This window comes from Lampris incognitus, chromosome 7, assembly GCF_029633865.1.
Source record: "Lampris incognitus isolate fLamInc1 chromosome 7, fLamInc1.hap2, whole genome shotgun sequence".
Classification (NCBI taxonomy): Eukaryota; Metazoa; Chordata; class Actinopteri; order Lampriformes; family Lampridae; genus Lampris; species Lampris incognitus.
In genome coordinates this window covers 8,371,283-8,385,005 of record NC_079217.1, presented here as the reverse complement: position 1 = coordinate 8,385,005, position 13,723 = coordinate 8,371,283, and the positions used below count along the sequence as shown (strand labels likewise).

The 13,723-nt window shown below is 45.0% G+C and overlaps 1 protein-coding gene across 1 annotated transcript in view; it reads left to right on the top strand.

Moving 5' to 3' along the window:
• Positions 1 to 13,723, top strand: part of ryr1b (ryanodine receptor 1b (skeletal)) — a 167,975-nt gene that overhangs the window by 83,079 nt on the left and 71,173 nt on the right. Inside the window, exons 42-55 of the mRNA XM_056283722.1 lie at positions 2,805 to 2,922; positions 3,888 to 4,020; positions 4,148 to 4,242; positions 6,276 to 6,411; positions 7,050 to 7,233; positions 7,715 to 7,826; positions 7,971 to 8,091; positions 10,380 to 10,549; positions 10,976 to 11,196; positions 11,338 to 11,428; positions 11,895 to 12,035; positions 12,549 to 12,712; positions 13,203 to 13,281; positions 13,397 to 13,486. Coding sequence (XP_056139697.1) covers positions 2,805 to 2,922; positions 3,888 to 4,020; positions 4,148 to 4,242; positions 6,276 to 6,411; positions 7,050 to 7,233; positions 7,715 to 7,826; positions 7,971 to 8,091; positions 10,380 to 10,549; positions 10,976 to 11,196; positions 11,338 to 11,428; positions 11,895 to 12,035; positions 12,549 to 12,712; positions 13,203 to 13,281; positions 13,397 to 13,486 — 1,855 coding nt within the window. The remainder of the gene's footprint in view (positions 1 to 2,804; positions 2,923 to 3,887; positions 4,021 to 4,147; positions 4,243 to 6,275; positions 6,412 to 7,049; positions 7,234 to 7,714; positions 7,827 to 7,970; positions 8,092 to 10,379; positions 10,550 to 10,975; positions 11,197 to 11,337; positions 11,429 to 11,894; positions 12,036 to 12,548; positions 12,713 to 13,202; positions 13,282 to 13,396; positions 13,487 to 13,723) is intronic.

Genomic DNA, 13,723 nt, shown 5'->3' with positions numbered 1-13,723 from the left:
ATTTTAATGAGTTGTTGTTCACAGCAGTATGACAAACCGTACAGCATAATATAGTTCCTCCTTTCATGCTGTGTATTTGTATTAACACTGACTCTGATATTTTCTATTATTTTGTCTGTATCTATGATTTATTTTTTTCCCTTTCTATATCAGCAGACTATCATAGCTCTATGACACTGGGCCTGTTCTTTGAGTGCAACAGACTAGGGTGTCTGTGAGGCTGTTCACACCTGGCATCAACATGCGTCTTGGGTGATCTGATCACAAGTAGACAGCTCTGAGTACGCCAGTTCACACCTGGCATTAGAATGAGTCTGCACACGCGTCTCGGGTCACTACTTGTGATCAGATCTGACTTCCCTGCTCTATATGCAAATAAACCTGTGCGTCACTGTGGTAGGGATGTGTGGTTTAGCCTCAGCTGCAAGCGGAGGGAGGGAGCGTGGCTCGCAGGGGAGCAGTGCACTGGCCCATGCAAGTGAGGGAATGAAAAGACATTGTTAAATAAAGCCTGCTGTGTTCACAATCTCGAACCCTCCCCGTGGCATTGCTATGTCGCAATCAGGCAGCATGGCTCAGGAGGTAGAGTGGGTTGTCTAGTAATCAGAAGTTTGCTGGTTCAATCCCCGGCTCCTCCAGAGAGTGTGTCGAAGTGTCATTGAGCAAGACACTGAACCCCTAACTGCTCCTGATGAGCAGGGTGGCACCTTGCATGGCAGCTTCCGCCATCAGTGTATGAATGTGTGTGTGTGAGTGGGTGAATGTGAGGCGTACAGTGTAAAGTGCTTTGAGTGGTTGCTAAACTAGAAAAGCACTATATAAATGCAGTCCATTTACAATCCCGTAAATAAACACATACAGAAACGCGAGGAGAGAGGACTCGAAGCAACTGGCAAATTATGTGGCCATACAAAAGTTGGAAGTGCTCTTAAAGAAATGAAATAAATCATCCCATATCTGAACTGCACTTCTTTTTTTAATTTCCATTCCACATCTGTTGTGAAACACAACAGATTTTTAAGAAGTCCTGTGTAAATAAACACTATTATTCTGATGATGATAATGATGATGATGATCTGGCTGAAAGCCTTCACACCCCTGACCTGATATATTGAGTCTAAGAAATAGTCTATTGTCAGTAAATAGTTTCACATTATTCTTTTCTCTTTTTGTTTTGGATTTTTCCCCTTTTCTCCCCAATTGCACCTTTTGGCCAATTACCCCACTCTTCTGAGTCACCCCGGCTGCTGCTCCACCCCCTCTGCCGACCCGGGGAGAGCTGGAGACTACCACATGCCTCCTCCGATACATTTGGGGTCGCCAGCCACTTCTTTTCACCTAACAGTGAGGAGTTTCACCAGGGGGATGTAGCATGTGAGAGGATAACGCTATTCCCCCCAGTTCCCCCTCCCCCCTGAACAGGCACCCCGACCAGAGGAGGCGCTAGTGCAGCGACCAGGACACATGCCTACATCCAGCTTCCCACCCGCGGACACAGCCAAATTGTGTCTGTAGGGATGCCTGACCAAGCTGGAGGTAACACAGGGATTCAGACTGGAGATCCCTGTGTTGGTAGGCAACGGAATAGACTGCCATGCTACCCAATCGCCCTAGTTTCACATTATTACAATGGTGTGGGAGCAGCAAATGCATGTTGTGCCATCCATCTATTATCCAAGCCGTTTATCCTAATTCGGGTCGCGGGATGCTGGAGCCTATCCCAGCAGTTATTGGGCGGTAGGCGGGGAGACACCCTGGACAGGCTTCCAGTCCATCACAGGGCCGACACACACACACACACCTTGGGACAATTTAGTATAACTGATTCACCTGACCTACATGTCTTTGGACTGTGGGAGGAAACCGGAGCCCCAGGGGGAAACTCACGCAGACACGGGGAGAACATGCAAACTCCACACAGAGGATGACCCCCAAGATTGGCCAACCCCGGGGTTCGAACCCAGGACCTTCTTGCTGTGAGGTGACCGAGCTAACCACTGCGCCACCGTGACATGTTGCGCCAGATAGAGACAAATTAATTGATTGAATTAGAAGTGTCAGGCTCCGATTGTTTGCCTTCTTTAATTTTGTGTTCAAAATACCTAGCAAAAGTTGAAACCCATTCTTAAAACTCGTTATGTGTAAAATATATATGTCTGAACACTAGAGTTTGTAATTCTCAATTTGAAGGCTGTCAGGCTTGAACCGATCACGTCGGTTAAGGTTCAGATTGTTTAATTATTCCAGCGGGTTTGAGGGGGTCGGCTCCGCACTGCAGTGGATAAAGGAACTTGGACCTGAAGTTGAATTTGAATGTGCAAGCGGATGGGGGCTCTTCCACAGTTGTGGGCCTGATGTGTGTCAGAAATTACAGACAAGGTAAACAAAACAAAAAAAGTAAAACCTGAACCATCAGTTGACTAGGCGGTCCTTCAATGCAGCCTGGGACACATGTACCTTTACACTTCAAATGGGATGTAGATGAATGCGTTCTGGGCCCCCTACGAATGTGGCCTGAACGATCAGATCTCAAGACGCATTGCTTTAGCTGTCCACTTGTGATCCGATCACCCATGACTCATGTTAACGCCAGGTGTAAACAGCCTCTGTGTTTAGCTCATTATCAGTTTGTCTTGTTTATGCTCTTCATTGGGCCCTTTTTGCATTTTTATTTTCATCCTGCACCTGGTATTTCAGTCCTGTGTTGTGTTTAATATTGTTTTGGCCTGTGGTACCATGGTATAATCTTTCTGCAACAGATTTACTTCAGCAAATAAAAGTGGTTATGCTAATGCATTTTCTAGGAATATCATGAACAACAAAGTGTTCTACCAGCACCCCAACCTAATGAGAGCCCTCGGTATGCACGAGACGGTCATGGAGGTGATGGTCAACGTGTTGGGAGGAGGAGGAGACTCAAAGGTAAATCAAAGGATTTTGACTCTGCTTGGCACTGAGATAGAGAGGGAGATAGATAGATGCATTATGTACATATACACACACACACACACACACACATATATATATATATATATATATATATATAGTACATGTGCAGAGCCAGCCCAAGGCATAAGCGAACTAAGCGGTTGCTTAGGGGTCCTGCGCCAGCAGGGGCCCCCAAGAGTGCTTGAAGTGTCAAATACGACATGTTGATAAATATATATGTTTTTGTGTGTGTGATATATCAGTAGTAATCCCCAAAAAACAAAAATTAATTATTTTGATACGTTGTTAACAGGCTGACAAAGTAATGCTACTGGTTTAATAATTTCCGCTGCCTATGTCAGAACTGGGGTCAGGTTCATGTGCATTATTGTTATATTGTTAGACGTTAGAAGTTCCTCTTCATTGTATGTCATTATTTAAGTTTCTGTTTAATTTATTTAAAATTTTCTGTTTTTGCATTTGCATTTTATGTTAGAAAATAATTTATTTCTTTGATACTGTTATGCACTTTTGCACAGTTCAAAAGCAGTTAAAATAGTTTACTTGGTCAGTAAATGCATTGTCTGCTGGTTTATTTTAAGACTTTCCAGCACAGTAGTAAGTCATGACAATGGTATGGTAACAATCAAGCATGGATATAATATTGTTATGGGGGGGCAAATCAAATTCTGCTTAGGGCCCCATAAAGCCTTGGACCGGCTCTGTACATGTATATGATGAAAGACCAGTCTGGTGATTTGATTAGACAATGTTTTGTGCGGTTTTCTATCTGTTGTTGTTACTATTATATTAGTTCTTTATGCATAACATTATGTGCAATGCATGCATGCATCTCTTGATATCTCTCTGTCTGTCTAATCTTATTCAACTAGCTGTCGTTTTTATTGAAATAACATTCCACATGCGTTTCAAACTCTCATTTTGTGTCCTCTCTCCAGGAGATCCGGTTCCCCCAGATGGTGACCAACTGCTGCCGTTTCCTGTGCTATTTCTGCCGCATCAGTCGCCAGAACCAGCGCTCCATGTTCGACCACCTCAGCTACCTGTTGCAGAACAGTGGCATTGGCCTGGGTCAGTGTGTCAGCAGTGTTTACCCGGCAGACGGAAAAGGCCAGAGGGTCTTCAGACTCACGCTGGCGGCCGTCATGTGCTTTGAATGAACAAACAGTGGTTCACCGTATTTGTGTTCTGTTGGCAGGCATGCGTGGCTCGACCCCCCTGGACGTGGCTGCCGCCTCTTGCATCGACAACAATGAACTGGCCTTGGCTCTGCAGGAGCAGGACCTGGAGATGGTTGGTGAAATGCCGACGAGATACTGGTGACTCAAACAGATGAACAAACGCCATGTTGGCTCAGCCCTTATGGCGCTGTTCTGAGTTTCGGTCCCCCCCTCACCCCTTTGTCTCTCTCCTACTCTCTCTCTTCACCCTGTCAGCTTCCTTTTGTTCTCTACTCAAGTTATCCACTGCCATCCGGTATTCTGTTGCCTACCAACACAGGATCACCGGTTCGAATCCCCGTGTTACCTCCGGCTTGGTCGGGCGTCCCTACAGACACAAGTCGGATGTGGGTATTTGTCCTGGTCGCTGCACCTAGTGCCTCCTCTGGTCGGTCGGGGTGCCCCCCGCATCGGCAGAGATGGGTGGAGCAGCGACTGGGATGGCTCAAACAGAGTGGGGTAATTTGCCAGATACAACAGGGGGGAAAAAGGGGGGGAAATTGAAAAAAGAAGTTACCCACTTCCTTTTTTTTGTCAATGCACAAGTAGGGGTGGGGGAAAAAATCGATTCACGTAAGAATTGTGATTCGCCTACGATTCTGAATAGATTCACAAATTCCAAAAATCGATTTTTAAAAACGTTTTTTTCAGTCTTAAGTAGCCTCCTCGCTCCTGGCACTGTTGACTTGCCGTGCACCTGTTCTGGCTTCCAGAAAACAGGACAGTGGCTACTCAGTTGCTGCTAACGTTAGCTCTTGGTAGCCCTTCTAAAAATGGAGCGGCAACAAATTCAGCCAGTCCCATCATCATTGAAGACGAGTGTTTGGGCGCATTTTGGATTTTGCAATCTCCCGGGGGAGAGGGAGCCTGACATGGCTCACCCAATATGCAAGATTTGCAAAACGAAAGTTAAATATTTCAGGAACACTACAAATGTCAGGTCTCACATCACACACCATCACCCAGAGGTGAAAGAAGTGGAAAAACAACCTCCTGCAACATAAACGCACAACCAACGCACACGGCACAACTTTACCAAACTCCCAGCCAATTCTGAACCGGCAAAAAAAATAACTACATCCATCGCCTGTTTCATTTCAAGACCTGTGCCCCTACAGCATAGTCCACAATGAAGGCTTTAGATTAATGATCCAGACAACTGAGCCAAAGTACGACATACCATCACATCGGTTTCTTTACTGAGAAAGGTTAGGTTTGCCTTTGTGTGTTCACATTACTGCAATCAATTGATATAACTTTTTCAAATATAAAAACTACACAATCCTATACATACTTTAGTCTGCTTTCATGCCATAATTTGCCACACTGCCTTTCTTAGCGCACAGCGGACTGGAGCAGATCCTGAAAGTAGCACCCCTATGTACCAAATCTAGAATTGGGAGTCCTTTTGAATCGAAAATCGATTTTGAATCAAATCATGACCCCCAAGAATCGAAATTAAATCCAATCGAATCATGAGATTCGGGAAGATTCCCACCCTCATGCACAAGTACAACAAAACCGAGTGTGCAAGTCTCTGAGTTTGATGCTGGAAAGATGAATCAGGATATATTAATATTGAGTTTGAAATAATCAGGTGCGAAATTAAAACAAGGAAAAGCTATGATGAAATTCTAAAAACACAAATGAACTTCAATGGTGTGAGTTACTTGAGGTAGCGTGATTGTTCCATATATATTAGCAGTTTTGTACGTGGTGAAAGAATTTCAAGTGGTGTCTTGATGCATGCTCAATAATCCAGGTAAGAAAGTCAGAAGGTTTAATCAGTTCATCTGGATACAATGTTGATTGACAGATACATTTTATCACTCTACTGGTGTGCGTCACTTTGGATAAAATTGTCTGCTAAATGAAATTGTAACATTGTAACATTGTACTAAGTGACCTCTTCAGTTTAAAGTACTGTCCCTAGTGGGCATTAAATAAACAGACCATCGTCCACGTTATCCGTTCATAATAAAAGCTGAAACTGACCAAATCAAATAAGAAATAAAATAAAGGTAAGAAAAAGAAAAGACGAAAGCAAAACAGAACTTGTTAAGTGTTAAGTGCTCTCTACTTTTCTGCGTCTCTCTTGTGATGAAGGTGGTCACCTACCTGGCGGGTTGTGGGCTCCGCATGTGCCCCATGCTGTTGTCTAAGGGTTACCCTGACATCTGCTGGAACCCTTGTGGAGGAGAGAGATACCTGGACTTCCTCCGCTTCGCCGTCTTCGTCAACGGTCAGCAACTTTCCATAATGATTAGCTACGTGTCTGCTGGTGTCATGAGTAATAACCATCACACGGGGCCTGCTGTCCAAAAATAATAACAGTAATGCTACTGCTAACTGGTGATAAGTGTAGCCAGTAACCTGGGTTTTAACATTTTGCACCGTTTCAGAATTGGTTCGTTTACACAGATGGAACTAATGTATGTATTTGCACCTTTTATAGGCACATTATATTCATAATACAAGACAGGATAGTAAATAGGAAGCTACTGTGTGTATGTGTGTGTGTGTGTGTGTGTGTGTGTGTGTGTGTGTGTGTGTGTGTGTGTGTGTGTGTCTAGGCAAAAGAGAGAGAACGAGGGGAGTGCTGCTAGTTGAAGTTAGGAATAGGTAGGTGTACTGATTAAAAACTAGCATTCCCCTTCCACTCAAGACGCAGTTATCAGATTACTCAGAGAAGGCTTCTGTTTACCTAACCGGGGCTGTGTATTTGTGTACTCTGTCTGATTTCTGAGGGACAGAATCTGGTTGCAGGTAAAAACCAACTCGTGCGGCCCTGTGTCTTTGTGCCGCCCACATCAGTCCCCACAGACTCTGCCTGATGGATGTGACTGGCCTCTGTCGTTTACAGCTGCGTCTGTCTTACAGGGGAGAGCGTGGAGGAGAACGCCAATGTCGTGGTGCGTCTGCTGATCCGTCGGCCTGAGTGCTTCGGCCCAGCCCTAAGAGGAGAGGGAGGCAACGGTCTGCTAGCAGCTATCGAGGAGGCCATCAAGATCTCCGAGGACCCGGCTAGGGATGGACCCACTGTCAAAAAAGACAGACGCTTCATGTGAGTGATGGCACGGGACAAAATGACATTGTGAAATTGGAAAAAACAGTAAATTTTCCTGCTGTCTAAGAAAATAAAAACGCCAAAGGAAAGTGGACTGCCCCCTTATTTTCAGAAAATAAAAGAATGAGTTGTTCATCTTGTGCTCCTCGTTCTCTTTGCTGGCTGTTTATGACCTAATGCCATAAACCCAGACTCCTTTAGCTTTGTATGAGAAATATTCAACGTGAGTTCAAATTTGGAGGAACATCTGAGCAAATGCACTTTTTAATTCACTGATTAATAATGTATATACAAAATATTGACCCCCCCCATTATATAATATACATTTTCAAAGCTCTGAATCAAAACATCAATAAATTCTGAAAACAGCAGCAAAAAGAAACTGTCATTCACTAGTATGCCTGTTTTTCTGTAAAGTGACATTTTTCAAATAAAGCCACTGAGTCGCTCTGTTTGTTCCTTATTTTCTGATGGACAGGTTTGGCGGTGAGGAGCAGCAGGAGGAGAACCGTGTCCATCTGGGAAACGCTATCATGTCCTTCTACTCCGCCCTCATCGATTTACTGGGCCGCTGTGCCCCTGAGATGCATGTGAGTAAATCGGGTTTTCACACCAGTGCAGTGATTTGTCATGTCGCTTCCAGGAAGTGCGGAAGGTGGCTCTCGAGGGCGAGTTAAATTAGGTCATGATGAGAACTATTGAGAGATCCTCTAATTACATCACCATGTCCGCAGCTGATCCAAGCTGCCAAGGGCGAGGCTCTAAGGATCAGGGCCATTCTGAGGTCTCTGGTGCCGATCGAGGACCTAGTTGGAGTCATCAGCCTCCCTGTGCAAATCCCTGCCTATGGCAAAGGTCAGTAAATCTAACCTCAACCAGGTGCCCTCCCGTTTATGGTATGAGCATGTCCAGGCTAACTTGGATAAATTCAAAAACGCACCCTTTTTCCTCCATTTTGGCCGACACCGAGGTGCCGTTTTCAACCGCCGAAAACTGAGCTTTTCAACCACCGCTTCAAAGTGGATATATTTTAAAATGTGGTGTGGCTGTGTAGTATAGATGGAGAAAACAGAGCTTTCTCAAAGTGGCTGATGTATGGTTGATGCATGAGCTTCAAATAAAGCTACTGGCTCAAGTTGCTTGCACATGCCCAATAGAAGAGGCTTCAGTTTTTTGGTTTTCTTTTTTTTTTTACTGTTTACAGCAGTGCAATGTGGATGCCGAACTTTTGCAGAATGATCCGAAAATGCTGGTGTGGACAGAAACTTTCTACCTATTTTTGTCGTGAAAACAGCTTGTTCAAACTTGCCCAGATTAGTATGGATGTATTCTAAGCAGGGTTAATATACAACCCCTGCACCGCCTGTTAGCGTACTCGCACATAAATGCACACAAGCAACATATATATACTACATTTGGCCATTACCCTGACCAGAGTACTACTGTACACCAGTGTTGGGCAGCAGCATCGCTACAAGTAGCTCAACTACATTTCTCCGTAGCGTGGTGGTAGCGTTGCCATTTTCTGAATCAAAAAGCTTTTCAGTAGCGACGCTCTTTTATTGGTTAAGTAGTGCAGTAGCATCCACACAAACTACATTTTCCCAAACATTTCTGAAGTTCAAGCATAGCAGAGCTTTCTGCTGTGGTCCGAAATAAAACTGCTAAGGATGAGTAAGTGATGCTACCGCCGTACACGGACCCCCGTATGTGTAGCCGACAGAAGCAGTTCCATATGACGGTGACATCATGTACCAATCCTTGGGCTGATGCCTGTGACTTGTCTGCTTCAGGGGGATACACCCACACACACACACACACACACACACACATACATACATACACACACTGAACATGTTTTGCCTGCCTTTCTGTTTGAGTGACAGTTTTATTGATCACTGAGATAGCATTGACTTACAATGAAGTTGATTCAATGTAAAAAAAATAAATAATAGCAGGCGTCCGGGTGACGTAGCAGTCTATTCTGTTGCCTACCAACACGGGGATCCTGGTTCGAATCCCCGTGTTACCTCCGCTTGGTCGGGCACAGTTGGCTGTGTCTGCGGGTGGGAAGCTGGATGTGGGTATGTGTCCTGGTCGCTGTACTAGCACCTCCAGTCAGTCAGGGCTCCAGTCAGTCGGGGCACCTGTTCGGGGGGGGGCTGGGGGGAATAGTGTGACCCTCCAACGTGCTACGTCCCCCTTGTGAAACTCCTCACTGTCAGTTGAAAAGAAGCAGCTGGCAACTCCACATGTATCAGAGGAGGCATGTGGTAGTGTCCAGCCCTCCCCGGATTGGCAGAGGGGGTGGAGCAGCGACTGGGACGGCTCGGAAGAGTGGGGTAATTGGCCGGATACAGTTTGGGAGAAAGATGGGGGGGGGCAGTAATAACAGCTTCAATGCAGTAAACTACTTTTGGCATGTTTTTGTAGCACAGCTTGCTACATTTCTCTGGGGGGTAGCTTCAGTGTAGGCGGCACGGTGGCGCAGTGGTTAGTGTGGTCGCCTCACAGCAAGAAGGTCCCAGGGTAGTCCAACCTTGGTGGGTCAATACCGGGTCGTCCCTTGTGTGGAGTTTGCATGTTCTCCCCATGTCTGCGTGAGTTTCCTCCGGGGGCTCCGGTTTCCTCCCACAGTCCAAAGACATGTAGGTCAGGTGAATTGGCAGTGCTAAATTGTCCCTTGGAATGAAAGGGTGTGCGTGTGTGTGTCAGCCCTGTGATGGCCTGCCGGCCTGTCCAGGGTGTCTCCCCGCCTGCTGCCCAATGACTGCTGGAATAGGCCCCAGCATCCCGCGACCCTGAGAGCAGGATAAGCGGTTAAGACGATGGATGGATGGTAGCTTCAGTGTAGTGAAGCTTCATTCAGTGTAGAGTAACTGGTAGCTTAGCTCACTACACTTTCCAAGTAGCTGGCCCAACACTGTTGTACACCCTGTGCACACACGTGCCACACAATTGGTAAATGCTTGTCTTTTTTCCACTGTGAATACAAAATGTGGCACATAAAGTTGATTAATTTATTGACCGACTGGTTAAAAAACGTAGTATATCGGGGAAACCCTTATAAACATTGTTGACGTCATTTATGTGTGTTAAGAGAATATCAGAGTGATTTTTTTTTGTTTTTTGTCTGAATTCAGACGGCCACATCGTCGAACCCAAGATGTCGGCCAGCTTTGTGCCCGATCACAAGGCCTCCATGGTGCTGTTCCTCGATAGAGTGTACGGTATCGACAACCAGGACTTCCTGCTTCACGTCCTGGAGGTGGGCTTCCTGCCTGACATGAGGGCTGCGGCCTCCCTGGACACTGTGAGTAGACAAATACGTACGTCCGAAAACATTATCAGTGTCAGGTGTTATCTGACATAACAATTTTGCGTAACATGAATAAAAGTACAACATCAAAGTGCTGCAGTTACAGTAAAAATGCTGATGTGCTTCACACCTCTTTAGCTCCCCTGCAGAAATACATTATTGAATGCAAGCAGTAATTCTGGGTCAGTGTGGCGTTCAGTGATCGTCAAGCCGTCATGTCTATCCTCTCTGCAGTCACATGTGTCACCTTAATTTGGGGTTGAATCCTGCCAGAAATGTTCTCTCTGTCTCCCCACTCTGTGTCTTTCTCTCAGCTTTACTTGTTTCTGGGTAAATTGCAATAATTAAAGGCATGGCCACTCTCTTTAAAAAATAAAAAAAAATCCAATTTAAAGTCTCTGTCTTTTTCCCTTGCTCAAGGTGGCCTTCAGTACCATGGAAATGGCTTTGGCATTGAACCGCTATCTCTGTTCAGCCGTGCTCCCTCTGCTCACCAAATGTGCCCCATTGTTTGCTGGCACGGACCACCGCGCCATCATGATTGACTCCTTGCTCCACACCATCTACCGCCTGTCTCGTGGCCGAGCCCTCACCAAGGCCCAGAGGGACGTCATTGAGGAATGCCTCATGTCCCTGTGCAAGTCAGTCACAGATCTTTATTCTGCAGCATAAGATTAAAGGATTACAGATGATCTAAACTGTTATCTGGCAGATTCTGTCACTGGTGTAGTTTCCGCTGGTGGGCTTATGTACACAGTTGCATTTACACTGCGTCTTTGCAGGTATCTCCGTCCCTCCATGCTGCAGCATCTGCTCAGGAGGCTGGTGTTCGATGTGCCCATCCTTAATGAGTACGCCAAGATGCCTCTAAAGGTTAGAAATTAGTTTTGTTATTTTATTTCAATTTAATTTAATGGCAGCAGGCATGGGCACAAGTCCATGAATACTGGGATGGTATCCAGCGCTTTATCTGTGCCCCCGTCCATAGGCTTAGTGGTCGTGTCAGGAAGGGCATCCGATGTAAAATTTTGCCAAATCATTATGTGGATTGACAAGACTATATCGGATCGGTCAAGGCCTGGGTTAACAATAACTGCTATCGGTGCTGTGTCCTCACAGGGTACTGATGGAAACTATCAAATCCACTGTGGCGACCCCTGGGAAACAGGGAACAAGCCGAAAAAAGAGGATTTTATTTTAATTTAATTTAGTTTACTTCAGTTTAATTTAGTTTGAATTAACTTTCCATTTTACTTTCCATTAATCTTCATAAGGGCAAGGTGACATGGCTTCATGCTGTTTAGACTCACTCACTTTTTCTCCATTTTGATGCTTTCAGTTGCTGACCAATCACTATGAGCGCTGCTGGAAATACTACTGCTTGCCAAATGGCTGGGCTAACTTCGGGGTGACCTCAGAGGAAGAGCTGCATCTTTCCCGTAAACTCTTCTGGGGCATCTTCGAATCTCTGGCGCACAAGGTGAGAGCCGGTCCCCGTGGCGTCCTCATACTCAAGTTGTGACAGAGAAACTGTCTGCAAACTATTTATCAGAAGCTGTTACTTAAGAATTTACATTGTAATGCAAAATCACATGGTGTTACACAGGATTCATCAAATGCTTTTACATGTAGGATATTTTGCTGTTGTGCAGGGAGCCAATAAGTTGTATTTAGTATTTATCACACACTGTCACATATGGATTCATATTGTTACACAGGCATCATATACCATTACTAAGTATTTCTCACTGACACCTAGCGCATGCTGTGGTAGGCTTTACCTTCCATGACCCTAGATTGGATTATGCGGTTACAAACAAGGACTGAATAAATTTATTATATGAATTTATACTGCTTAGCATGGTTCTCATAGTATTTCATGTTCATTTTCACGTGCTGTTACACAGTTCTTTACAGTAACTATATTTGACCGTTACTGTAATGCTATAACCCATCAAATCAGTGTAATAACCTGACCTCCTCCGATCCTTAGAAATTTGATGCCGAGCTCTTCAAGATCGCCATGCCCTGCATCTGTGCCATAGCCGGAGCCATACCGCCTGACTATGTGGACGCCAGCTACTCTTCCCACACTGAGAAGAAGGCCTCTGTTGACGCCGAGGGCAACTTTGACCCCAAACCAGTGGAGACTACCAAGTAGGCGCTTGGCAGATAAGCACTTTAGTGGCTTGAACTGATCGGTTTTATGTAGTGTGGGAATAGGACGATAACGGTTTTTTTTTTTATTGGATTTAGTCTGGTGAGTTAAACAGGGAGGGTTGGAAGTGACAATCCATTTCAACATTTGACACCATTATCATCGCGTTGTCTGTCATACCACTGAACTGTAAATGTGTTATGTTGGATTTTTGTTGAAATTATGTGTCCATGCAACACTTCCTTGCTAGCTATCAGTGCTAAACTGGTGCATTTGAACACCACTTGTTCGGGTCTCTGCTGTTAACAGATGTGACTGCTGAAAAGCTGTTTAAACCCCTCCACCCCAAATTTAAAATACCTTTAATCGCTAAACACTGCTTTGAGGGGATTTATTTTTATCATGAAAAAAGACGAGCAAAATCAAATGGTTACTAAACAGTTTACACTATTCATAACGTGTGTTAAATGTGTTTTTGTTCATTTGTAGCACAATCATCCCAGAGAGACTGGATACCTTCATCAACAAGTATGCCGAGCACACCCACGACAAGTGGGCCTTTGAAAAGGTTTGTTATGAAAAATGTGCGCCATCTCTTGCCAGTAATTTCCTGATTTGTCTGTTTTAACTCCGTTGTAGCGTTCCCTAATATCTCAACAAGAGTGTAATGTGAATTTTTACAGATTCAGAACAACTGGACCTACGGAGAGGTCTTAGACGATGATGCCAAGACCCACCCCATGCTCCGCCCATACAAGACCTTCTCTGAAAAGGTATTTAGACTTCTCTGTCAGTCTTTTGATATGAGATCAGTTTGTGTGCCCCGAATGGCAACCGCCCTCATCAAACAGAACTGTTTAGACTGCCAACTTGCCTTACAACTCCCGAGCACGCTCTCTCAATCTCTCTCTCTCTCTCTCTCTCTCTCTCTCTCTCTCTCTCTCTCTCTCTCTCTCTCTCTCACTCTCTTACATATTGACTGACTGAATCTGGCTCTCTCTCTCTCTCTC